This window comes from Sander vitreus, chromosome 8 (genome assembly GCF_031162955.1).
Source record: "Sander vitreus isolate 19-12246 chromosome 8, sanVit1, whole genome shotgun sequence".
Taxonomy (NCBI): Eukaryota; Metazoa; Chordata; class Actinopteri; order Perciformes; family Percidae; genus Sander; species Sander vitreus.
This window is the reverse complement of record NC_135862.1, coordinates 16,796,158-16,822,485: the sequence shown is the minus strand read 5'-3', so window position 1 is coordinate 16,822,485 and position 26,328 is coordinate 16,796,158. Positions and strand designations below refer to the sequence as shown.

The following is a 26,328-nucleotide window of genomic DNA, read 5'->3' as shown; positions in this document are numbered from 1 at the left end:
GGGCTGGTTTCACAGTCACAAAACAGCAGTCAAATAAGTCCGCTTTTGCCTTGCGCAATGTTAATCCATGCAGTGCCATCTTAAGATCCAAGCAGCGATTCGAAAACAGCAGCACAGAAAATAGATAGATTGAGAAATCGAGGTGGAAAAAACTGAAAATCTTCAGCCGGTGCAGGTCAGCGGAGCTCCGGTCTAATCTGAGGTGAGGATCTCCAGTGAGGCAGCAGCCGGAGGAGGTTTCAGCACCGCGGACAGCGCACAGCTCCTCTACCTGTCAGCAGCTCCGTGCAGCGCCCCTCCTCCCTCCGCTCCCTCCTCTAATTCAATTACTACTACTGTTAACGGTGACAATTGCCAATTGCATAACCTCTCTCATTTACTGAGGTAGACTATATATAACTGAATAAAAAAAGATTTCAGGACTAGCTCCGTCCGATAAATACCTTGCTGCAGCAGGCACAAAGCAATGACCCCACACACACACACACACACACACACACACACACACACACACACACACACACACACATCCGGTTATTTCTCGGTTTTTGTGTGACCTGCGGCGTTTACACAGTGTTAAAACTTCAAGGACACGTTTAGGCAGAAAGATTTGTTTTCACTAAAATGTATAAACTGAGCATTGTAATGTTGTTCACTGAATAAAAGAAAGACATGCCATTCACACATGTAGAACGAGACCGTAAAGTACAGTATGCAGTCAACCACGCAGAGGCAGTGTTGTGTAAGGAAGTTAAGGAGACCAAATCTCTGATATGAGATAAAGGAGACTGAGAAGTGCAAACCATTGTTATACAGTTTATTTATCGTATTCCAGTAATCAAAGAATACAGGTGATTAAACAAAGGGCATACAAACAGTTTTCTATACAGCTGAATTGTGCACAAAGAACATTATTGATTTAGCCTACATTTATTCAGCTCATTAAGATCCAGGTGCAGGCAGTGCGCACACAGGTGTGACAGTAGACATCCCCTGCCTTTTCCTCACCGTCATCCTGGTCCGCTTAGATATCATTGACGCCACCTGCATGCCTGGACACTGGGAAAACATGGCAGCAAAAATGCCGTAAAACTCCTTTTTGAACTGGCTGCCCATGAAGCAGCTGAACAGAGGGTTCACGCAGGTGAAGAGGCTACAGATGCACATCTCCAAGGCGAAGGCCAGGTCTGCAGGCTGCCAGGAGGCGGGACTGTCAGGGTAGACTGCCCGCATCACGATGGCCGCGTTGCGGCTCAGGTGGTAGGGCAGGTAAAACAAAGCAAAGAAAACTAGCGCTGCGCTCAGCGCCCGCCGGAGCCGCCGTTGCTTGTTGTGCGGGTCGGGGCGGCAGGGCCGGTGGCGCAGCTCTCTGACGCTGCGCAGGCCACAGTAGCAGATGGAGAGCAGCGGGAAAAGGAAGCCGATGGTGGAACAACAAATGGAAAAGGGGAGGCTCTCCCCGGTCTCACTCAGCAGTATGTACAGGGTACAGACGGTGCGGTTGCTCCCAGGGCAAGTCTGGATCAGAGTCATATTGGCAACAGGTATGCTGAGCATCAGAGTGGCCACCCATACCGCCACACACAGCAGGCAGGTCTGCCTCCGGCCCAGCAGCACCAGAGAGCGCAGCGGGTGCACAATGGCCAGGTATCGGTCCACACTGATGCAGGTGACGAAGAAGATGCTGAGGTAGAAGTAGTTGTGGTAGAACATCCTCACGCCCATGCAGAGTGGAAGCCCCAGCTTCCAGTACAGCTGGCCCAGGTGGTAGTAGATGAGGTAAGGCAAGGCCAGCAGCCACGAGGTGTCAGCCAGGGTCAGGTTGAAGAGGAACACCGTGCTGCGGGTCCAGCGCCGCAGGCGGTGGAGGAAAACCCAGAGGGAGAGCAGGTTGAGGGGAAGCCCGAGGATCAGCACCGTCAGGAAGAAGGACGGCATCACGTAGAGCTGGACCACCGGTAAACCTCGATGTGTGTCCAGGTCGCAGAAGGCTTCCTCAGAAGACTGGATGTTAATGGGCACATAGGTTCAACTTGGAGTTTACAATGCAGATCTATTACAAGAAAGTTTGTATCCTCTCTTTCCTTATCTAAAGCTTCATTTAATAGTCAACATTTGTGCTTCGGTACACAAAACATTAAATATGGGCAATATTTGCCCTAATAGAAAAAACATGCTTAGCTTAATAACCATCATTTGCCATAATTACAATACTCTGTTTAAATTCTGTATTTGTTCTTTCATAAATGTTATCCACACTTTCCAACTTACCTGAACCTGAGTGTTGTCCATGTCTTTGTTTAAGTGGATTCTCGGTGTGCCAAGTGAAACAACCATGCCAACATATTTTGGTGTAAAACACACCCACCAGTGTGAACAAACACTGAATGCTTATCAGTGTTCTCTTGGGCCGTCTGTTATGTGGACAGAAACTTCCATGTCCTCAGCAGAGGAGCCGATGGGCTACAGTATCCTTTTTTCATACATACACCAGAATTTGGAATGACATTCCCCATCACATCAGAACACTACCATCCATCACATATTTCAAAAAGGCATACAAACTGTACCTCTCAACAGTTACACTTGCACTCACTGATTGGTCATGTATTGTCCAAGTCTTGCTAGCACTGTCTGTATTGTTGATTTAGTTGTCTGTATCTGTATAACCCATGCTAATATCCTGTACATGTGTTTTTGTCTTCATGTGTTGTAACTATGTCCTATGTTCCATGTCTCTGCAGAACAGGAACCTGCTGGAAACCAGTTTTTAATCTGTAACTAAATGTTACTTTTTTAATCCTTTCCTGTTGAATACATTTTGAAATGAAATGAAAAAGTATTGATCCAAACACGTCCAACAATTACTCAAATTAAACTGGTACTTTATTTGGGAGATTTGTCTTAGTTTACAATACACATTTGAATACAGGACAATAACAAAAATTACAGAAACAAATGAATGAAAACATTAAATTGTACTGTAACTTTAAGCATACAGTAAACAGGTTCACTTTTTTTTCCAAGCATGGTAATGGTATACAATACAATATTACTAGAGCATAACAAAAAGAAGACATAAGAAAAGAGATATACAAGGGAATAAAATAAAAAAACACAAGGTATTAGATGTATTAAGGCATCAACAGGCAAAAGGCAAACTGGATCAATCCAACATTGCTCTCGGCTACGTGATCAGTCACATCTACATGCATCTCGAACAAACATAGATATAGTTGCCTGAGTCTGTTGCACAGCCAGCCAGCTATTTTACCTAAAATTTAAATATCACAATAGATACTTCTCACATATTTTATGTAGGCAGCCAAATAAACATGAAATGTCCTTCATATAATTGTAAAACAAAAAGCTACAACTTTCTCCTTGTTGTCATTTAAACATGATATAAATATTAAATTCAGACTCCCTCTTACCTACAGTACAACTGTTATTCCATTTAAATGAACACAGATTCAAAAGACTAATTATGAATAGTGTCATGACAACATTTACACTGTTTATGTCTTGGTAGTCATGTTTCATTTAAGTGCTTTGTGCAAAATAAAAATAAAACAAATGTGTTTCTTTCCTTCTCTACACAGACACAGCTGAGGAAAACAGAAGCACAAGAACTGGGCGAAGGCTGATGTGCTTTGTGTAGGGGAGCAAACATAGTTCAGTAGGTAGGGGCAGGCTTTTATTAGCTCCAACGTGTTGGTAAACAGAGGCACATTAAAAAGGAATCTCTTCACTCTCTCAGGGCTTAAAGCTTGTCATCTCCAGGAACAGGACTCACTGTCAACAGTCAACATGCACCAGCTGCTGCTGCTGCTGCAGCCCAAAACTGGCCATTGCAGGACAAAATCTGCCCTTACTCACAGTACTAACAGCTGCACAGATTTGTCTTCATAAAAAGCTAATTCACATGTCAGATTTTGGCCTGGAGAAATTGCTGGGCTGTTATGACATTAAAGCAAAAATGTGACCAGCCTATGAACATGAAATCATTTGGTAAAATTGTGTTACATCTGTGGTGTGACCTCAATGCAAATAAACAATGCTCACATTTGTTGCAGTAACTGAAAAAATAAAATAAAAAAAACAACCAAGTTGAACACAAACATACAGTATATGAAACTGGAACCCTTCATACAGCTGCACATATGAACAAGGGAAACACTCAAAACCTATAATAAGCAAGCCCTCAGTTTGTAAATATCAATTGTTATTCTAATGGCAGATAGAACCAATGATAAGGTTGTGATATAGTAAGGCATTCAGTCTTTGGTTAGTCATAGTGGCACTTAAATAAGTCTTATTAAAATAAGAGCAAGTTGTCAGGCTTAGACCCAGTGTATACGATTTTCTCTTTCTTTTCTTACAGCAAATGTTGATTATCATCAGCAATTTGATTACAACACAGAGTGAAAAGCCATAAATATGAGAAAGAGGTTTAAATACACGTTTCTGCATGCATGGAGACTGTCTTTCACCTGTGTGCACTTTCACGATCAGAAGAGGAGGGATGGCTGTGAATGGAGTAAACTGTGTGTGTGTGTGTGTGTGTGTGTGTGTGTGTGTGTGTGTGTGTGTGTGTGTGTGTGTGTGTGTGTGTGTGTTGACAAACAACACAGGCACTACAGCAAAGTGATGGTCAGTATCATAATACAATACACAAGCAGGGCAATCTATATCATCACCATGTCCTCCCATCATGTCCAGCTGATTGACCAGCAGCTAGCTGGGCTAGAGACACTCTGACAGCATCTCATGTTTGGGTAGAGATGGATAGATCATGGGCGGGCAGGTACAATCATTATGGCCATTTTGACTGAGTTGGATCTTCAACTTCTCCACTTCATAGTTATGGAGATACTCTTGGACGAGGTAGCGCTCTCTCTTTATTCGAGCCTTCACTTCAGAGGGAACATCAGGAATCATCCAGGCCACAAAGAACTTGACCAGAAACACAACATGCTGTGGAACAAGAAGGAACAACAGGTTAGTTTTACTTCAAGCTGGAGTCAGGAAGAGCTGCAGAAAAAACTCAGCATGGATTTGTATTATCTGAAAAAATGTGTGTGTAGTAGAATTTATTACTGTAACAATCGACTACTGCTCATGGTAAAAAAGTGAGGCCCAGTTCAAGTGGTCAAAAAGTGTTGGGCGTGCTGGTAGAAGCACTTCGGCTGGGTTTTACCTCCATGATAATGATGAAAGCCAGCTTGGCTGCCAGAATGTGCCAGAACTGCATTGTGTGGGAGTACTGTCTCTCGTGGCCAGGAGGGTAGCGGTAATCACGATACCTACAAAGAAGGAACATGTTTATAAAGGCTTTGAATCAATATTGTTCTTCTGTGCATTGTGCAATGGAAAAGGAAGTAATAACTACTCTGGTATTATCTATAGAAATGCATTACAATTATGAAAAAGTACATATACAATATTCACGACACATCATTTTAATAGTAGTGTAGTTAAATGGTGATTTAAGTCAAGTGGTTTAGCTGTATTTATGAGGCTTTTACTAAATTAGAATTCTTAGGTAAAAAAAATTAAAATGTAAACTAAATCTTGCACCAATGTGTCCAGAAGGCACTGGACTATTTCACACCACCATGATCAGACATTTCATATATCAGTGGTGAAAAGTAACTAAGTACATGTACTTGAATACTGTACTTAAGTACAACTTTGAGGTTCTTTACTTACTTACTTTATACTTAAATGCCACTATATTTCAGAGGCAAACACCAGAGGCAAACCAGTTTTACTCTAAATCACCAGTTACTTTGCTTTTACATAAAAAAAACCATATGACTTGATGATATATTAAAATATATAATGATACATTATTATGGATTAAAGGCCCTGCATACCCACACAGGTGTTTTTAACTATTGTGGCTCATTAGACCTGCTAAGGTTGGAGAACTATCAAGAGTGATAAAGTTTTAACAATACTTTGGGTGTGGGCCATGGGTGTGCAGGGTTAACCCTTAAACTAGCAAACCCAAAGTTATAAAAAGGTTCGAACTAGCTTCACTCAACTAGCTACATCACAATGCTGGTTACATTTTAAATCATCAATAATAATAATAATAATAATAATAATAATAATAATAATATTGTAATATATTTAAGGGGTGATTCTGCTAAATAAATATGTACCCTTTGATACTTTAATGCTGTTAATAATTCATTTTACTTTAATCAAGTAGAATTTTGAATGGAGGGCTTTAACTTGTAACTTGTAACAGTATTTTTACATGATGGTATCTCTTTTTGTACTTAAGTAAAGTATCTGAGTATGTCTTCCACCACTGTCATATATTAACACCGAAGTGGAAACATGCCTTACAATCACACACACACCTGCAGGTAGTGATGATGGAGCTGTTGAACCAGGACGGGTTCTCCCCGTCATCAGGCTTGTTGGCCGGTGGAATTGCAGAGATATTAAACACAGACAGGCTGTTGCTTATGTAGCCTTCCATCTTCATCTCACCGTCTGGCTGGGTGTACATGTACACGAGCCGAGGTATCATATCAGAGGTGAAGGCCACAATGAACGCCTAGAGAGCAGGGAAAGAAACGGTGTACGAAAAACTAGAGGTACAACTGGGATGATAATGAGCAGACACAAAGCACACATTTGTTGTCCAGCACTCACATTTGTGACCACAGAGAGTACGGCCATCCCATTGAGGATTTCCTGCCAGGCTCCGATACTGTGGGCTTTTGCTGCCACAGGACGTCTGAACTGAGTGGTTAGCTTCCATGCATCCACTCTAACCTCAATGATGTTGTTGATAAGTGCCAGCAAGGGTGCCAGGGGAAAGGAGGCGACGAACAGTGTGATGAAACCAAACTGGATCACTGGGACACAGAGGATAGACAGTAGGATGGAAACAGCACCATCTGCAGAATGTCAGTGGACACTGCATCTATCTATCTATCTATCTATCTATCTATCTATCTATCTATCTAAAAATCAGTAATTTGGGTTATTTTACTAAAAGTTCTTTTAATTTTCTCCCAGCATCACAAATAGTTTAAAATCTGTGTTTGTGTATATTCCAACAACGTTGCTGCAGTATTTTAACAGGTAATAACCAATGTTTATCTTGGTTTTGCTTTTGGCCTGGTCTTAACTGAAACTGGACTTCACTAAAATGTTCTTGACTGCAGCCAAGCTTTCAAGTGTGTCCATAAATCTCCCTCTTTGTGTAATGGATTGATTGTGTACTGAATGTTTACCCATTTCCAGGTACTCGTCGAAGAGGCCCAGCTGTCCAAACTCCTGCAGGTCGTGGTCCTGCTCCCAGCGGCTGTACAGACTCTCTGGGTGGCTTCGTGCCTTCCTGCTGCCCCACCAGTTCATCAGCCACCTGAAGGACACAAGGGGGCGATAGAGAGCTTTGAGGCAACATAATTCACCCTCTAACAGCCATTTGGAGGCTGTATTGAATTGTAAACAATAGCTATAAAGAACTCTTTCTTTGAATGCCATCATCTTATTGATTTTGTGTTTAGATAATGCTATATTATATTACATTACTTTGATTATTTTCTAAATCAACTCGCAGAATGAACTAACTGACAATTAAAAAAAATCATCTTAGCAAAGATGACTCTAAAAATTGAAAAAAGTGAAAAAACACTAAATTTGGAAAAAGATAAATGATATCAAAACAAGGCTCCAGCCATGGTTGATATATCTATGAGTTATGTGATTGGGCTGCAAAGCCTGTTAAGAGAGTGTGTGAAACTGAGCCCCACTGCATAGGTTTCTGTTTGCAGAGGAATTATGCTTTGAATGGTCGGTTCAGTTGGAGTACTCACGGGACCAGAGCCTCCTGGATGTTGCCCCACACTTGTTTACCAGTCATCACTATCACCAGCTGGGTGGTCAACTCAATCAAACAGCCACCAGGGTCACACTGAATGTTGAGATTGAGGAGGGATGGGAAAGAAACAAACATTAACTAAAATTCAGACTCAAATTGAATTATCAGTGCTTATCTTATGCAATGTAATGTAGTTATATCTGGTACCTCTTCATTCCTCAGGTTGCTGCCAAACATATATGCATAATTTCCAGGATAGCCGACAAACTTGCCCTTAAAGAAAGCCACGTAGAAGCAGGAGGAGTAGTAGTTGACAAACTGGAAGAGGAACATCTTCACAGTCAGTTTGTTCTCATACTCCAGGTGGGTCTTGGGAATTTCTGCCAAATAGTAAAACACAATAAAACATATACTTTAAATACATCAAACAAAAAAGGAACACACTTTGGATGATAACAATTTCAAGGATCAATATGAAATGAATAATGGATACATAAAGCCAGAGAAACCTAATAATATGGGACTCGCTCTCTCGCCCTGACCCTCACCCATGTCAGTGATCCAAATAGCCACTCTCTCATACATGAGGTTGAGGATCATGATGATGACAAAGTTGATGCAGGAGGCTGTGACAGAGGTAGCCAGCTGTGGCGTGATGTAGGGGCCAACCACCTGCAGGTTGCTGGTGGCACTGTCCTTCATGATGCTGGCAAAGGCTGCGTATACCGCCAGGCGGTACGCTATCACCCCAATGATGCAGGCAATGATCAATGAGATCTTTAGGATAGAGACAACAGAGACAACATGAAAGACAACTGCATGTCACAAGACAAAAGTACAGTGAGAACACCGTACCAATTGCGATGCAAGTGCAAACACCAAAGCACATGTAGACATATGAATAAAGCAAGGGGAATGATTGCCAATATAGATGTTAGGAGTAACTGTCATGCTTGATGTTTGCAGACATTCCCGATGAAAAGAAATATTCCGTAATCTGGCTTCCCATTAGCTCATTCATATGTTACAGGTTTTTACTAAAAAGAGTCCACAACAGTGATATCCTGGGCCAGTATGTTTAAAGCCGTAAGTCTTTGATCTTAAATGGGTCCTATTTCTAAGAATGACATCATTTTGCCCATATTTTTTTAATTTAGAACGCCATGGATAAACAATTGTTCTGATTTGGTCTCAACTCCCAAATAATTTGAGAGAACTCCATTTCTTAGAAGTTTTATATATATATAGTACAGTATATACTGGCCCTAGCCACATGATATTAGTGATGATGATGATGAACAGTATGGGAAAGACAAAAAGACACAGAGTGGAGGAACAGTTAAGAGGAGGAAAGACATTTAGATTCATCAAGTTTACCAAAGATACTATGCTTACCCATAACAGGACAGTGGCTCCAGACAGACATGTGCGTGCACACTTGCTTGTTACGGGTAAGTATGGCTCCATTTCCTACATCATAAGCAAGCAAAGCATGGACACAGGAGTCAGTCACCCTTTGTTATATCCTGAAAAGACAGCTCTAAAAGGCCAGGTTCCTTTAATTACCACTGGCCTCAGATGCAAGGCAGAGCAATGTCGCCCAATCACAGCTCTTTGTGTGTAGGTGTCAGAGTCCAATTCTTTCATCTAGCGGACTTCTAGCGAAGACAGCCTTTTAAGATACTGATCCACCAGACAAATATGGTACTGAAGGAAACTTAAGCCTCTGAGTCTTTCCAGAAATGTCTCCTATCCACACAAACTACACCACACCAAAACCTTTTCCTCACCAATGTGGCATTCTACATTAAGTGCCACCCTTACCCAGAGCATCACGGTGGCCCAGCACAGCAATAACTTCCCCATTATATCTGTAGAAGTCCTGTTAAGAACCCACTCCATTTCCTAAAGATGGGTGGGATGTGGTCATGGAAAATTACAGCACCGTGTTTCTGTTAATCTCACACATCTGTGTCTGTCACTATTACCAACTACGTATTCCTGATTCCCTGAAAACACACTTGGTCAATTTTACTTTAGTGATATTGTTCTTAATCAAAGAGTTTTTATAAGAGTTTTTTAGTCCAGAAACTGGCCTAATGAATGTCTGCAACCAGCTTAGTGTGTAGTATATTCAATAAATTCAACATATACTGTAATCTGTCTAACCTTACCATACAGTATGTGTACTTGATGTAAGATACAGCGACCTAGAGTTGTACATTAGAACAGTATTATAGAGCATATTAGTATTTCATGAGCACACAAACACCTGAGTGATGCGGTTCAGCTTGCGGTTGGTGCACATGGCCTCATACTCTGGCCGAAGCTGCAGCTTCTGTTGCTCCTCCTCAAAGTCGACCAGATCCCACTCATACTCGAGACGAGCCTGCCGCCTCTTCCAGAACTCCAGAAACAGCGTCACTGCAGCGGATAGACCCACACATTTGATTTTTCAGTGCTTTGATCACCATTCAGCTCTATTATACCAGTGTCGTGGCAGAAGTGGCAGATTTCAGCACCTCAGTAGACAAAAGGTTTATGACATTTGTGATATGGGTGAATAGGTTCTTTAAATACAGAGTAACAGTGGTCTTCAATGACAATTCATCAGCTCCCACTAGGTGGTGTACGTGGTTAGAAAATACAAATTGCAGAGAGCAGAGATTTTTACTCACCCCAAATCCCCATAAATATGGCAAAAAACACCGTTGCCACATTGTCAAACAGGTGTGATTGCTGAAAGAAGAACATGTTTGAGAAATAGTGAGATAATAAAAAACGGATTTATTATTTTTATTTATTATTATTATTATTTATTTAAGTTATTTATTATAATATTATTTAGCTGCAACCACCCTTCAAATGTCACATGTTGTAAAGAGAACATAATTCATTATGACCAAAAACCAGGATGTCTCACCCATGAGGAGTTGCATGTTGAATTGAGTTTCCAGTAGCCACATTTCTTGTCACATAGCGGGCACATGACAATATTCCCTCCGACTTCCTCACTACATATTTCTTTACTGCAGTGAAATAAGAGTAATTTTCAACAAAAAAGTACAATGACATTAGTAATAAAATAATATCTAATTAAACAATGACACCTGAAAGACCAACGAAACAGGCTCGAATTCTTGATAAAAATCACCTCCACTGGTTGTCATCGTAGGTGAGGAATCCGTAGATGAAACAAATTGTCCCAACTATTGCAGCAAACAACAGCATCTCAGTGTAGAAGCCCAGCCAAGCAAAATAAATACCTATCTTCTCCCCATAATACTTCCTGTTGAAGGAAAAAAAAAATTGCTGTAAATTCTTTTAGTTAATGTTGAGTAACTACACATCAGATATGACTACTTTGTTTTTGAATCTTACCTTATAAGATTGAGGGGCTGCTCCTTGAAGAAACAGAAGAATCCGGCCCAGTGTTTGTAGAGACTGTATCTGTCACTTTCACAGTTAGCATCCTTAGATCTTGTCCAGTATCTACACTGCACTCACACAGAAGACACAGTAAGATGCATAGCGTTAATGCAATATTATTCATCCTTGCAATGCAACATCCAACACGGCCTCCAACAGCATTAGTGCACATTGCATTGAAGCATCCATGTCTTTTTTTTTTATTATAAAAAAGTGCCAAAAGTTCACCAAAAGAGGCTCACATCATGCAGTGGGAAGGCAGCAGTGTAGGTGCCATTGTTGAGTAATCTCTTGATCCCCTTCTTGTCTCTATCTCCACATTCATCTCTGAGGTATGAACACCGGGACAGGATGTAGTAGACCTGGGCAGAAAGAGAAACATAGGGACGTAGGGTTTTGTTATTCAGAGGCTTGAAATATGTATGGATGAAAACATTATTATAAAGTTGCTTCTGTATTCACAACAGTTAATAATATAGTAATATAATATATTTCATTCTTTACAAGAGACATAACCTACTGGATTTGTGTATAGGCCTGCACACGGAACTGCAGCATACTGAAGTACTTATAGCAAATTCAGATTTGATGTCAGGAGAATGTTTTCATTTGGAGCTCATAAACAAGATAAGAAAGGTCACAGAATACTTACTATCCTGTTGCGATTAGATGGGGGGAAGAACGTATCTTTGTCACCGATAAGGAAGAAGTCAGCCTTGCTCTTGTCGAAGGGAGCTGTGAAAAAGTCTGGCTCGGGGTGCATGATGTGCTCAGGCAGACGAAAGGGGGTGGACAGCCAGTTCATGGGCATCTCGCTGTTGTTTGGGATGTCGTTGGCCTTGAATGGCACCTTGATCTTCAGCACGTCTGCGTAGGTGGCCAACACTTCCCATGGAGCGTGGATCTTTACAAAATAGGTCTTTCCATCGTCTGACTCCTGATGATAATGACAGTGAGACAGGTGATACAGTATAATGAGTGTAGCGCTACTGATTCATAAACTAAAAAACTAATTTAGTGATGAAAGGAGATACCTAAAAAGTGCCCTTTAAATGTTTTATGTAAAATTCATGGTTAGTTGACTTTATAGTATAAAGATAATTGGCAGTTTGCTGTGTTAAAAAAAGACATTGGTTTATAGTTTTATCACAAAAGCACTTCTATTGTTTTTTGTCTTTGTAAAAACAAGAACAATTCTAAAAAACAGCAAAAACACAACAACACAGATATGTTGTATGATGTACACATACATAAATGCATGTCTTTGTGGGCCACTTAATTTCCTTTCACATTAGACATAATCAAATCAATAACTGGACGCTCTTACCGATTTATCTTCGATCTCCAGCTCCAGGCCAACATTCACTAGATTGGCCTCATACAACCTCCTCCTCTCCTTTAGAAGAAAACAAAGCAATGTATATTTATTAGTTCGATATACAGTATATTCCTTTACTACCATTGTACAACAGCGAAATCTATTGTACAACAAAATGAAGTACAGACAAACTTGTGTGAAAAGCATGATATACACTGTGGATCACGTTGTATGATACACAACTGATGATATACAACTGCAATAATGTTAAATACTGCAAATGTAAGTAAATCAAGTCAAAAACATGTGAAATCAAAGTAAACATGGAGTCATAGTCAGTTCAGCAGGTATAACAATGATGAACTACTGTTAAAATCAGTGTGGATAAGGCAGTGTCAGTTAGCACAGTATTTTCTATGGCACCTGAAATTAGGTTTAATGTTTACAGAAATAAGCACAGAGAAAGGAATTGTCTATGTCAGCAAAATAATACCAAATAAAAAAATGTACCTCTTTGTTAGAGCTGTCACATTTTACAACACATGTAGATAATACACAGGAACTGGCCTCCTGTTTGCACTTCCTCAGACAGTGGAAAAAATTAGCGAGTTCCTGACCATGCCAGAGGTCTGAGTGTTGACTCACTAACAAGGCTGTGGGTAAAATGTGAGTCGGCTATGACACACTGCCTCATATCCGAGTGCTAACACAGAGATGTGAAGACTAACAGCTCAGTGTCAAACACTAGTCAAACACAAGTCTTTCAGCACCCCACACAGCTGATAAAGAGACACGCCACAAAAACACATCTGGCCAGCGACAGTACAGAACTTCTTCAAAGTTATTTCCCTAAGAAAAAAGGTCTGTAAGTAAGTCTATCTCTAGAAGTGACCATTTCAGAAAATTACTAAAGAGGATTACTGACAATATCTGAGAATAACAGTTTATCTAACTTCATCAGTGGTATTTGGGGCATGCCGCTGCCACACACTGTGAACTCTGAGGATATCCTGTAAGAAACAGATGTCACTGTTTAAATCAAGAAGTGGAAATAACACTGCTGTTCTTTTGTGTGATCTTTTAAGATTTCCAGATATTTAGTTCTGGAAATACAACAATAACACTAAAAAACATTCATCAACAAACAAAACATAAGTTATTAAAAAAGCATGCTTGTAGTAAGTGAACTAGGGAAATATATTGAACATACAGTGCCTAGAAGTTGTTTCTTACCTGTTTTCTCTCACCGTCTTTATCGTCAACATAGGACAGGACAAAATCAATCCTGCGCACTCCGTCACGGAAGAACACAGAGTCTTTACTGTGTTTTTGTTTGTCGACCTATAATGAGATGGAATAAAGGTCACAACATTTAAACACACACACACACACACACACACACACACACATGTACAGTATCAGCACTTTAGATGCATTCACCACAGCAGACCAGACAGTCAAACTATGTGTCAGTGGCTAACAGCAAAACCCAAAGAACAAGACCACCACACCACTTCAAACTTGACTGCTTGTCTAAAACAAAAATACTGGTTATCACATTTTCACTCTAAACACAAATAGCATGCTAAATGGAGGTAATCTGCTATGGTTATGATGTTTCATGTTGCTCATGTCCCCTAGGATCCATAGGATTTACTGAAGATGAAAATGTGCTTTTAAAGAAATCTTTGTTGTATTACAGAAAAAACATCCAGAAGGATGCTTTAGAATGCTTTGATTTCAAGTCTTCTGTCAACTCATTAAACACAACCTCAGGTTACATGTCATAGCAAAGGATATGTGGAAAGGACTACAAATTCATTGACACCACACTCCAACATTGTTGGGGCTTATTTGCTTTTCTGTAAATCCTGGAATTCACAGTGTCTGAAAACACCAGTATTGGTGGCTAAAGACATTCCAAACAAATGTCAGCCCTTCAGTGTCTGTCTCTTCAGTAGCCACAGGGCTGAAGAAAAATGAACTACACAGGAATGCTTGAAGGGAGGAAAGGAAGGCATGCCTGCTTGCTGCTAGTGCTGCTTCAGCTGTTCAGAAAGCTAAAAATAACCATGTACCAGTTACTTCTGTCATCACTACATTAGCTTCCTACACTGGACTGAAGACAATTCAGAGAATGTATTAACATTTAGCATCACAAAAACTACAACATCACACTGTACTGTAGTTCCGACAAAGCTAGCCCTGTCCATCAGCCCAACGCTGTGGGGGTAGGGAGGAAAGGAAGAGCACTTTACCTCCATGGCCCACTCCCTTTATGGTTATGATGCAGCAGCGGAAAGGCTGGCTGTCTGAAAGAATTGCCCTTCTCCAGGGAGTATGATCCAGCCCTAAAAGCACTGCTACTCTCACTCTCACTCCACTGATAACCCAGTCACAGGAGCTCCATCCAGTCCACTCACCTCCCAGAACAAGCCCTCATTGCTCAGAAGAAAAAGAGTGAGGGAGAGAGACAGGAGAAGGGATACTAAGGAGTCTCCTAGACATGACATCAGCACAGTGATAGCTTAGCGACTGCCAGCTAGCTAGCTAACGTAATAAGAGCACAGCATCAGGGGAAGTGATATCATTGTACTGTACAACAAAGACCATCAGGAGAGTAAAAGTCCCTCAAACATGTTGTCTAATATTTCAGATAACCAGTAAAATGTCAGCTGAAAAGTCAACTGACCGTATGAAGAAACTGCTCTGACAAGGCTGAAAACCAATGTGTGCATAATCTCCCCAGTCTGACTTGACTGTTTGAAACTAATCAATTAAACAATGTGGACACCTTACCACAACAATTTATAAAGTGCAAATGGGACACTTATATATACTGTAGGTAAGACAGCTGTCTTTAGCTGTACAGCTGATCTACCATCCTGATTCCTACTGTACTAACTTGAAGAAGAATTTGTGTCTACGTGTTTGTACAGTTATCTTAGCCCAAATGATGCATACATTCTAAGATAACCACTGGTCTGCATTACCTCCCAGACTATATTGGACCATTTTGACCATAGCAGGGTGGATGCTTTCTTTAACTGGGACGTCGCTGCAAAAACTCTCTAATTTGCTGTAATTACAGATCAGACATATGGAATCAGTGCATCTGCTGGGACTTGCTTCTGCTCAGTAAAGCTGTTAGAGGCCACAGAGCGCTATACATTTACCAACTAACCCCTAACTACTGGGTGTTTAAACAAGTGTATGTATTTTATCTTAATGAAGAAGAGTAAATGTAGAACATGGTTTAAGATAAATAGGCTACTAGTTTCAGGGAGGGGTTTCTTTAAAATATTACTTTCAAAGCATTTTTTTTTTGGGGCTAAATAAGTTTGGAACAGAACTTCAATGGACCTGGTCACCTCTTTGATCTTAAATATATCACAGCTGCTACATTGTCACTGATATTAGTGCCACAAAAGCTAATGGTGAGGGTTCATTTTTTTTAGCTATATTATTTCAACAATATGAAGGATTTTTTTTAAACATAGTTCTGTACTGTTGGCCAAATGTAGTAAATGGTTGCCTCTAGATCTCTGGAATATACGGTAGCTATATTTCATAATTGCAATCCTGAGGACTTCACTAAACACAGAGAAGATTGTGTTTTTCTCCAGAGCTAAAAAAGGAAAAATGAATACTGTGATTCCCAGATTTGCAGAAAACATTGTATCTGGTTCAGTGAGCCTCCCTAAAAGTTTCATGCAACTGAAACTTCTTGTAGGGAGGAGAACCATACACTCAGCTTTTGTTTCCAGTCTTCATTAAAGAGGCAATTTATAGACGTGCAGCTGCCTCCAATCTCCTTGACTCCTTCATGTGATCTTCCACTCGGCTAAATCATAGCCTTTAGTTGGAGTCAGCATTTTAGAAAAGCTTATTGCAAGTTATTTTTCTTAAAGATTAGTTGCCGTTGAAAAGGGTAATGGTTCAACTTCTCATTTAAATGGGTTACACACTGTTTCAAAAGAAGAAGCCTACAGTACAGTACATTATATGGTTAGCCACAGCAAAGTCCAGTCCTGTCATGAGCACAGGGCAGGGTCATGATTACAGTATAGACTGTATACATTTAAATTACAGGAACACACAGAAATGCACACACACAAAAACAGCTAGGCAAATAAAATGACGAATACGATATACAGTGCATGTTTGAGGCACTATGTTTGTGAGTGCAAGTGTGCTTTAAGTGTGTTTTAATTATGCTGTAACACCACCAGTCTGTTGATTTCTCTTCAGTGAAGCAGACGATTATCACAGGTGAGAACAAAGCAAGTGAAAAGGCATTTTCCATTTTTAATGAACTCTTATGATACAACAACACATAGCTCAGCATGTTTCCATTAATCTCTGCAGAAAAAAACATGCTCTCCATAAGCCAGCATCAACTCTCTGCCAAAACATGTGTATAGATTTCAACTCTGATGCCCAAGCTATATTCTCTGAATATTTAGTGCCGGTGGAGAAACTCAACACTGAACAGACATTTCTCAAGAAAGAAATAAAGGCTGGCCGGCAGACATATGCATAAAGTTGCATCACATCACAAGCCTGTTTTACCATGCCATACCCTGGAACGAAACTTCAGGAATAGTGCCTGCTTTCTCGACAGCTGTGGAGGAACCAAGTGGACAGTGAGAGAAAGCCTAACAACACAACAAATTCAACAACATACAGCTAAAACTGTAGCAGCAACCTTACAGACAGAGGTGATCAAATTGTCAGACACTCCGCTCTTGCATTACGTTTACACATCGTTACAGATTATGTTTAACACTCATAAAACCATCAAAACCACTGAATGTTATAAGTCAGCCATGATCAGAGTCCGGTTTTGCTCAGTTACAGGTTTGAGTTCGGAGATGAAGTGAGACACAAGACACAAACACGCAGACACTGACACAGCGGCATGCATCTGTGTCCTCGAACTGGTGTCTTACCCCAGTCAAAGCATTGATTCGCTCTAAGGTCTCAGCCTCAAACTGTGGACTGTCGCTGTGGTCAGAGGGGGCCAGCGAGGCCAGGCTGTTGTTGAGAGACTCACAGGTCTCTACACACACATCAGGCGTTAAATGGGACTTTAAGTACAGTGTGAAAGAGGGAGAATAGACAGGAGCATACAGGTTATCTCTGACTCTCTCATGACATTTACAGGTTGTAAACTATTATGATGGATTGGAAAAATGGATGTAATCTCAAAACTGAGACTATAAATTATGGGCTCTACTAACATAGACAAATTAACCCTTCTACCACATGTTGGCTGTTGATTGGTGGAGGATTCACAATAAGAAAATCAGTGTGACTAATGGGTAGCTGGTATAAATTCAAACCATCCAAGAATTTACCAACTATTCTGAGGCACTTGCAAACATGTATAATGATATGGGATGTTAAAACATTATGATTTGGAATTTGTATGAAAATAAAACTCTCAGACTGTCCACAATCAAGGCAAAATAAGTTGCTTTACAGAAATGTGTGTATGAAGGTGTGAGTGTAAGCATGTGGTGAGTTTTGTGTTTACCGGTGACTGTCCCTGCTGGAGGGATCCTGTGCTGGACGAGGCATGTTGGTGGTAGCCATTTATACCGTCTGCAAGACAGTAACATAAGGAACACTAGATTAAGAATAGAATTGCCAATGTTTATAAGGGCAGTATTCTCTATCCATTGTATAATAATAACAACAAGTAGCATAATGAATCTTAGACAGGCAGGTTGGTGGCAGTAATGTTTCAGGTATATGAACAAGCTGCCTCAGTTAAGAGGGCAGTAATGACAGACGGCCAATGTTGTGGTCTATATTTGTACAGCATTTTGTGGCAGCGCTCCCAATGGCCAGACAGCATGACTTAACAGGATCACTGTGAAAGAATACACACAGCCATGTTGCTGTGCTGTGATTCTACCACTACAGGAGTGACTGCAGGAAACGAGACTGAGAATTGAGATTGAAAATGAAAGCTGCCTGTATGAGAAACATGTCTTAACCATACTAAAGTTCTGCTTTCACTTGTCATTCATTGTCTCTCAAAAGCAGTTAAAACCTTATGACAAAGAAATTTACATGAACAAGTAGCAGGGCAGATGGAAAAGCAAGACAAATATCAAGTGCTGTTGGCACCACTATCACCAAAAACATAAAGCAGAAGAAGGTTTCAGCCTCTGTGTTTAAATAGAAATCCTAATTGATGGGTCTCTCTGAGGTTATAATTAGTCTGGACTCAACACAGAAAATGTGCTTACACAGCCCTGAAACAAGCATTTGAACATTGTGCTATAAGTATAGTGGTTCAAAAATAAAATAAATGACATTTTCCAGTACTGGAATACAGAACCTTTTCCCACTGTAGATCTTTAGTTTTTTATATTGTTGTACTAAATCACTGGTTTTCACTTAAGCTTTACTTAAATGACTAAAGTGATTGCTAATGTCTCACAGTAACAATGTAACAACTAAGAAATGCATTGTTAGTTATTTGTTATTTAGAATATGATGTACAAGTACAGTACAAGTTACAGCACATTTAAAGCTAAAACACATAGCCAACCTTTTATGGCAGACTTTTACAGTGTTTTAACAACAACGTTAAATCCAACTTCTTATTTCATCTTCCTTAAAAACAGTTATGATATTGACTTTGGTGGATGGATTGCTGTCATTTGTTAAAAAAAACAAAAAAAAACATCTTTCACAACATATTAGAATGCCTCTCAGCATAATTTTGCACAGTTGGACACAGTATTAGAGCACTTAGTGTAAGCCTCTCAGCTAAGCCAACAGTATTTTTCTACCTAGCTAAGAAGCCTCCACAGTTAAGTCTTTGTTCAAGAAAGAGCAGCTGATCTTTTCCACAGTGGAAATGCCACATGGTTGCTTCCGTCTCTTTCTTTTATTACCACAGCCACCCAACAGACTCCAGATTCAAAACAGTATGTACATCTGTTATTTACACAAACAAACTTATTTTACAACTCAGCTATACTGATAATAAAAGGGACATTCTGCTGCATTATAAAACAGCAACAACAAATACAGCTGGTGTATTGAAATAACAAGAGATATGAGAACTACTCTTTAGTAGCCTATGCCTATCTGTATAGTTGTATTGCATTTTGTGTCCGTAGTTTTTCAGTGTTACCACTGCCGTCTAGCTAAGGTGTTAACGAAAATTCACCAACCTCACTTCAAACTGCTATATTTGTATATAACACAGTGGGTGTGGCTGTCTGATTTCCTGTGACATGAAGCCATTGGTTGTCTGTCATATTGTTGTAAGTTTCAGGTACACACATATATGCATACACCTGCTTTAACAGGCCAGTTCACACAGACAATGCTAGATAAACGACATTCATATTTGCTGTAAGGGTGAGCATTGACGAAATGGATAACACCGCATCCACTGTTATCTCAACACCATAAACACACAATACCAAAGTAACACTATAGTTCATGATCCTGCAGTGATTTGATATTATTCTGTCTATGCTGCAGACGAAACACAACACTATTACATCGACTCATACAGATAAGGGTTGCTGAAGGGCATCCAGGGTGAATCATCTTCCATTCAGCGACACCATAACGGCAAAAAAAAGCGTTTGTTCAAATTTTACATTTAGCCAGAAGCAGAGATCGATGGGCGCCTGTAAGTGACAACGTGTTTCCAGTAAGCAGGCCAGCTGTCAGAGGCTGGTTGGCTATAAGTCACTGCTGCTCCCATAGAAAGAAAGTCAGAGAGCTGGTTAGTGTTAAAGGGGAAATGTGCAGGGTGGGTACATTTTAAAAGTTTAAAAGCAAGTTACTTACATTAATTTGCAAATGTCCTATGTATTACGTGAAGGTGGTACAGGTTGTTACTGGCACATAAACACGGTAATTTATAAGTTGTCCCAGGAAGATAGTGACGCAATTCTAACTTAAAATGTGTTGTTTACCTTTGTTGTCAATTGAGAAATGTCATGGTTATGTTATGTTGTTACGGCCGTTAGACCGTTTCAGTTCGTGTAAGCTGTGTCCAATATCAATGTCACATAGAGTAATGTTTAAAGGGTTTTAGTTTTAGTGTAATATTTGTTAGTAGTCCTGGAAAATATTAGCCTATATTTTAAAGTTCTTCTTAACAGACTGGGGAATACCAATCTCAGTTTAGTCTTAAATGATTTCCCAGTAGGAAACTCTAATGAAGCACAACACAAATCATGGCAACATTTGGAATGTGAAAACTACGGATCCCCACAGCCTGAGGGCAGACCTGGCTCAGGAAGGGTTTACCTAACGTTACTCACCATTGAAAGAGTCTGTTGGGCTCATCTCAATTAAACTGTCCCCTCCCGCTTTCCCCGTTATTCGGTGCATGTTGAGTTTCTCGTGTACCAAAGCCGTGCTTAGTTATCGGTCCTCATGTACGCCAATATTTCCCCAGCCAGACGATGTCTATACCGCTTTTCTACGCTTGAACTCCGAACCGAGCTCCTTCGCAGTAGTCCTCTTCAGAGACGCCTCGCCTAACGTAACGTTAGTTAAGTCCACCAGGCTATTAGCCAGTGTTCCCTCCTTCCCCCACTGACAGCAGACTGCTACATCACTTCAGCATGAAGGGAGGTATGAGGTGTGGGGGGGGGGGAGGAGTGGCTCCACACCACAAGCCAATGTGCCTGGGGGGTGTACTCAAATTTCTTTTTTTCTTTTTTTTTTTAGATGTTAGCTACTAAACGAACACAAATGCATAGTCCAAATAATATGAAATATTAACCTAAATATTAACCTAACACTTAGCTAGCTAGCCTACATGCAAAACAGCAAATAATTAAGCTAATGTGTTAGCTAACGAAGAAGTTAGAGGCTGAAATTTCCCCCATGGACTTCCTTTATGACTTCATTAATGTTTGCACCTCAGTACTTAGAAAATAAAATAAAACATAGCTGGGTCAACGGTCGTCTGTTTTCAAGTTAAACCAGAGGTTCATTATTGCTTTTCGTGAGTGTTGTTGCCATGCTCACCAGCCGTTTGAGATTTGACACCTTTCATGATGACCTAATTAAATTTAATTAGAGGCAATGTAATAAAACAAGTAGCATATTCTGGGTTATCTTTGTGGCACTGTTTAAAGCAGGATTTTTTTTTGTCACTTGATGGTTGAAACATTGGGAAGTGAAACCATGTCGGTTTAAAGAGTCTGTTGGACAGTCGTCTGCCATCACACAACTACGCATGAGTTATGCAAATGAGGCTACATTTAAAGACTAAACAAAGAGACTGGTTTGGGATTTTGATGCTGTGTCACGATGTTCCCTTAGAGCACTTATTTGCTTAGGTTCAAATTAAATTTGTTTGTTCAAATATCCAGAGTGAGCTCAGCTTCCAGGAACTTCTTCACGACCAACGACATTCATGCCTTTCGAAAACTGTCTGGAAAGGCCTAACGTAGCATCTCGGTCTCCCACCTGAGAAGATGTTCAGACAATTAAAAAGAAAAGATCTGTTGAGAGTGAACCCTCATGATTATAGGATATAGCCTAACTGTCTAAATCCCTCAGTAAAATAAAACATCACAGTTTAAATTCTTTTGCTGAGGAGCCCTTTCCAGGATTGTGATCTTCAGTGAATCTTTCAGCAATCACTTGGATGTTTAGTTTAATGTTTAGTTTTGTTGTTTAAAGCAGCGTGATGTTTAGTTTATCTTCCCAGTCGTTCACCTCGTTTGTACGTTTAAGGAAAGGGTCTAGCAGCAGCTTTTCCCTGCTCCTCCCAGCCACCTCTACCCTGTACTTCCACTCCGGTCAGATGCAACCGCAGCGGCCCCCTCTGTCGCTCTTCAAGTGGTTTGCACAGTCCTGTACTGGTGTAATTATGTTGTCCTCCTCTGCGGGGTGTGGCAGAGTACAGAAATACAGCCACTTATTTTCACGACCACTTTTTCTTGAGCCTTATATCGCCTCTCCTCCTTGACATGTGGGTCCTCCTGGGTGTGCACTGTTTTCCAAGGCTTCCAAGACTAATGGTGAAACTCATCTTTAATAACAAGGCACAGAGGGCCACCGGTTTGTTTTTCTTTTTTCTTTTTTTTTAAACACTCAAATGGGAAACAGAAATAGGAATCACACAAACACAAAGCTCAGAAATATCAAGTAGGCTTACTCCAACTGCAAGTGTCAGTACAATTTAAAGCAGATATAAAGATTAAAACATTTTTTTTTTAGAATTATATACAGCCAAGTTTAAACACAGCAAAAACTACATCAAATGTAAATTTACACAAGTAAAAGTAGTAACAGTAAAACATATTAAGGATTAGATTATTATGCGTAAGCAGCATTTCAATAGTGGTTAAATAAATTAAAGTTTAATACACTGTTGGGTAGGCTAGTTTAATCTGTCATTATGCATCGTTTTTCATAGGTTGGTCATATATTTTGTATGTCAAATACTATTATAATAGGCCTACTACAAGTATCAAAAAAGCAATTTAAGCTTGGAGTGAAACAGTCTATAAATAATAATCCTCAAGTAAAATACAAGTAGCCTACCTTTAAAACTGTACTTGAGTACAGTTACTTTCCACCACTAAAAACGTACAGTTGTATTTTTCATTGTAATTATTTCAAACTATTGTTTTATTAGGGCCCGAGCGCTGACAGCAGCGAAGGCCCTATTGAAACTTAAGGAATTATTACTATTCCTTTGTCCGGCAAATTAATCACCTTGTTGAGGGGCTTAACATACTCAAAAACTCACCAAAATTGGCGATTTTGAAAATTTACGTATTTTAAGGGTTTCGGGAATAGGCGCACAAAAATGGCTTGCTAGCGCCCCCTACAAATAAAAAATTGAGCCCCTGCAGTACGTTTAACGTAGACTAATGAAACTTGGTACACATATGTAGCATGTCAAGACGTACAAAAAAGGTCATTGGAGCCATACCTTAAACCCAACAGGAAGTCCGCCATTTTGAATTGAAAGTTTGTTCGCATTAGTGCGATTTTGGCCATTTCCACATGTTGTACTTTAACGAACTCCTCCTAGAGATTTCATCCGATCAACTTCAAATTTGGTCTGTGCCATCTTAAGACTCAAAAAATGAAAAGTTATTAAACGAAAAGGGCATCATAGGGCATGGCCGTGGCGGGTCGGCTATTTTGTGCGCTTTGCCATCAAAACAGGAAGTGGGTGTAACATGGGCGTGGTGTGGCGGCCATTTTGAGCATTTATCGATGAACGAAGAAGTTGTTGTAACTTTAGTGTACATTGTCATATCTGCCCGAAATTTGTCACGTTTGACAAGGGTCCACTTTTGGTCATAGCGCCCCCCGTTGGCAACAGGAAATCAGATTTACATGAAACTTATTTGTGTGGTCTACATGGGATACTGAGCCGCCCCCTATACTTTAACCACGCCCATGTGCTTAGGCCACGCCCCTGGCTTTTGAACCTTTTAAGGTAGAGTATCATGTGTGAGGTATCATTGAACTCAGCAGAGAGTTCCTTCTTCATTGGTGCTGGTTTGGCCCGCCCCCTACGCTTAAGCCACACCCCTTTCATAACTGGTGAGCCATTTAAGGTAGAGTCTTGTGTGAGGTATCATTGAACTCAGCAGAGAGTTTCTTTTTGATTGGTGATGGTTTGACCCGCCCTCTATGCTGTAGCCATGCCCCTTTTTAAATAACTTATGACCTGTTTGATGTAGACCCTTGTGTGAGGTATCATTGAACTCAGTAGAGAGTTCCTTACTCATTGTTGAAGGTTTGGCCTGCCCACCTACGCTTAAACCACGCCACCTTTCATAACTGACGTGCGCCCTAACGCCTGACGCCCTAACGACCTGACGCCCTGATGACTGTACCCTAAACGTGACCCGTTTAGGGTACAGTCTTATGTGAGGTATCAATGAACTCAGCAGAGACTTCCTTTTTTATTGGTAAAGATTTGCCCTGATCCCTATGCTTAGGCCACGCCCCCTTTCACAGCTAATGTAATCTTTATGACCTAGAGTCTTGTGTGAGGTATCATTGAACTCAGCAGGGAGTTCCCTTTTCATTGGTGACGATTTGTGTCTGAGTGCCACACTAATGCACGGTCGCAAGGAGCGGCGTCCTCCAGTAACCCTGACACGCACAGAGGAGCGAGGCCCTGCCCAACACTGCTTCACCCAGCCATCTTTGTCCGCTTATCCGGTATTGGGTCGCGGGGGTAGCAGCTCCAGCAGGGGACCCCAAACTTCCCTTTCCCGATCCACATTAACCAGCTCCGACTGGGGGATCCTGAGGCGTTCCCAGGCCAGGTTGGAGATATAATCCCTCCACCTAGTCCTGGGTCTTCCCCGAGGCCTCCTCCCAGCTGGACGTGCCTGGAACACCTCCCTAGGGAGGCGCCCAGGGGGCATCCTTACCAGATGCCCGAACCACCTCAACTGGTTCCTTTCGACGCGAAGGAGCAGCGGCTCTACTCCAAGCTCCTCACGGATAACTGAGCTTCTCACCCTATCTCTAAGGGAGACGCTAGCTACCCTCCTGAGGAAACCCATTTCGGCCGCTTGTACCCTGGATCTTGTTCTTTCGGTCATGACCCAGCCTTCATGACCATAGGTGAGGGTAGGAACAAAAACTGACCAGTAGATTGAGAGCTTTGCCTTCTGGCTCAGCTCTCGTTTCGTCACAACGGTGCGATAAATTGAATGTAATACCGCACCCGCTGCGCCGATTCTCCGACCAATCTCCCGCTCCATTGTCCCCTCACTCGCGAACAAGACTCCAAGGTACTTGAACTCCTTCACTTGGGGTAAGGACTCATTCCCTACCTGGAGAAGGCACTCTCAATCGGTTTCCTGCTGAGAACCATGGCCTCCGATTTAGAGGTGCTGATCCTCATCCCAGCCGCTTCACACTTAGGCCCTATTGAAACTTAAGGAATTATTATTATTCCTTCGTCCGGCAAATTAATCACCTTTTTGATGCTCGCCACAGCTTCAGCAATGGAAACTTTGAACATTGTCCACTCGGGTTCAATGCCCCCAGCCTCCACAGGGATGCACGAAAAGCTCAGCCGGAGGTGTGAGTTGAAAGTCTGTTGGACAGGGGCCTCCTCCAGACGTTCCCAATTTACCCGCACTACCCGTTTGGGCTTACCAGGTCTGTCCAGAGTCTTCCCCCACCCCCTGACCCAACTCACCACCAGATTGTGATCGGTTGACAGCTCTGCCCCTCTCTTCACCCGAGTGTCCAAAACATATGGCCTCAGATCAGATGAAACGATTATAAAATCGATCATTGACCTTTGGCCTAGGGTGCTCTGGTACCAAGTACACTTATGAGCATCCCTATGTTCGAACATGGTGTTCGTTATAGACAATCCATGACAAGCACAGAAGTCCAACAACAAACAACCACTCTGGTTTAGATCAGGGAGGCCGTTCCTCCCAATCACGCCTCTCCATGTGTCTCCATCATTGTCCACGTGTGCGTTGAAGTCCCCCAGCAGAACTATGGAGTCCCCCACTGGAGCCCCATGCAGGACTCCACTCAAGGTCACCAAGAAGGCCGAATTCTCCGAACTCTTGTTTGGCGCATATGCACAAACAACAGTCAGCGTTTTCCCCCCCACAACCCGCAGGCGTAGGGAGGCGACCCTCTCGTCCACTGGGTTAAACTCCAACGTAGCGGCGCTCAGCCGGGGGCTTGTGAGTATCCCCACACCCGCCCGGCGCCTCACACCCTG

The 26,328-nt window shown here is 41.3% G+C and overlaps 2 protein-coding genes across 4 annotated transcripts; both read right to left on the bottom strand.

Annotated features, from left to right (window-relative positions):
* Positions 1 to 942: 942 nt before the first annotated feature.
* On the bottom strand, positions 943 to 1,938 carry LOC144521679 (P2Y purinoceptor 4-like). The gene has a single exon (XM_078256233.1). It carries the CDS (start codon positions 1,936 to 1,938, stop codon positions 943 to 945), a length of 996 nt encoding a protein of 331 aa, XP_078112359.1.
* Positions 1,939 to 2,868: 930 nt separating this feature from the next.
* ano5a (anoctamin 5a) lies at positions 2,869 to 21,210 on the bottom strand. Of its 3 annotated transcripts, XM_078257153.1 has the most exons (22): positions 20,903 to 21,210; positions 18,136 to 18,203; positions 17,549 to 17,686; positions 17,179 to 17,220; positions 13,830 to 13,937; positions 12,606 to 12,674; positions 11,931 to 12,215; positions 11,521 to 11,640; positions 11,231 to 11,346; positions 11,004 to 11,138; positions 10,773 to 10,878; positions 10,528 to 10,588; positions 10,122 to 10,273; positions 9,245 to 9,319; positions 8,398 to 8,626; positions 8,057 to 8,229; positions 7,845 to 7,942; positions 7,260 to 7,390; positions 6,673 to 6,878; positions 6,375 to 6,574; positions 5,201 to 5,306; positions 2,869 to 4,977 (listed from the first exon to the last, which is right to left on the bottom strand). In XM_078257153.1, the coding sequence occupies exons 1-22, from the start codon at positions 20,970 to 20,972 to the stop codon at positions 4,747 to 4,749; spliced, it is 2,919 nt and encodes a 972-aa protein (XP_078113279.1). In that variant the 5' UTR covers positions 20,973 to 21,210; the 3' UTR covers positions 2,869 to 4,746. The 3 variants fall into 3 exon arrangements, with proteins under 3 accessions (XP_078113279.1, XP_078113277.1, XP_078113278.1); XM_078257151.1 differs by lacking the exons at positions 9,245 to 9,319; positions 17,179 to 17,220; positions 17,549 to 17,686 and adding an exon at positions 9,674 to 9,754; XM_078257152.1 differs by lacking the exons at positions 17,179 to 17,220; positions 17,549 to 17,686 and having other exon boundaries at positions 20,903 to 21,209.
* Positions 21,211 to 26,328: the final 5,118 nt, after the last annotated feature.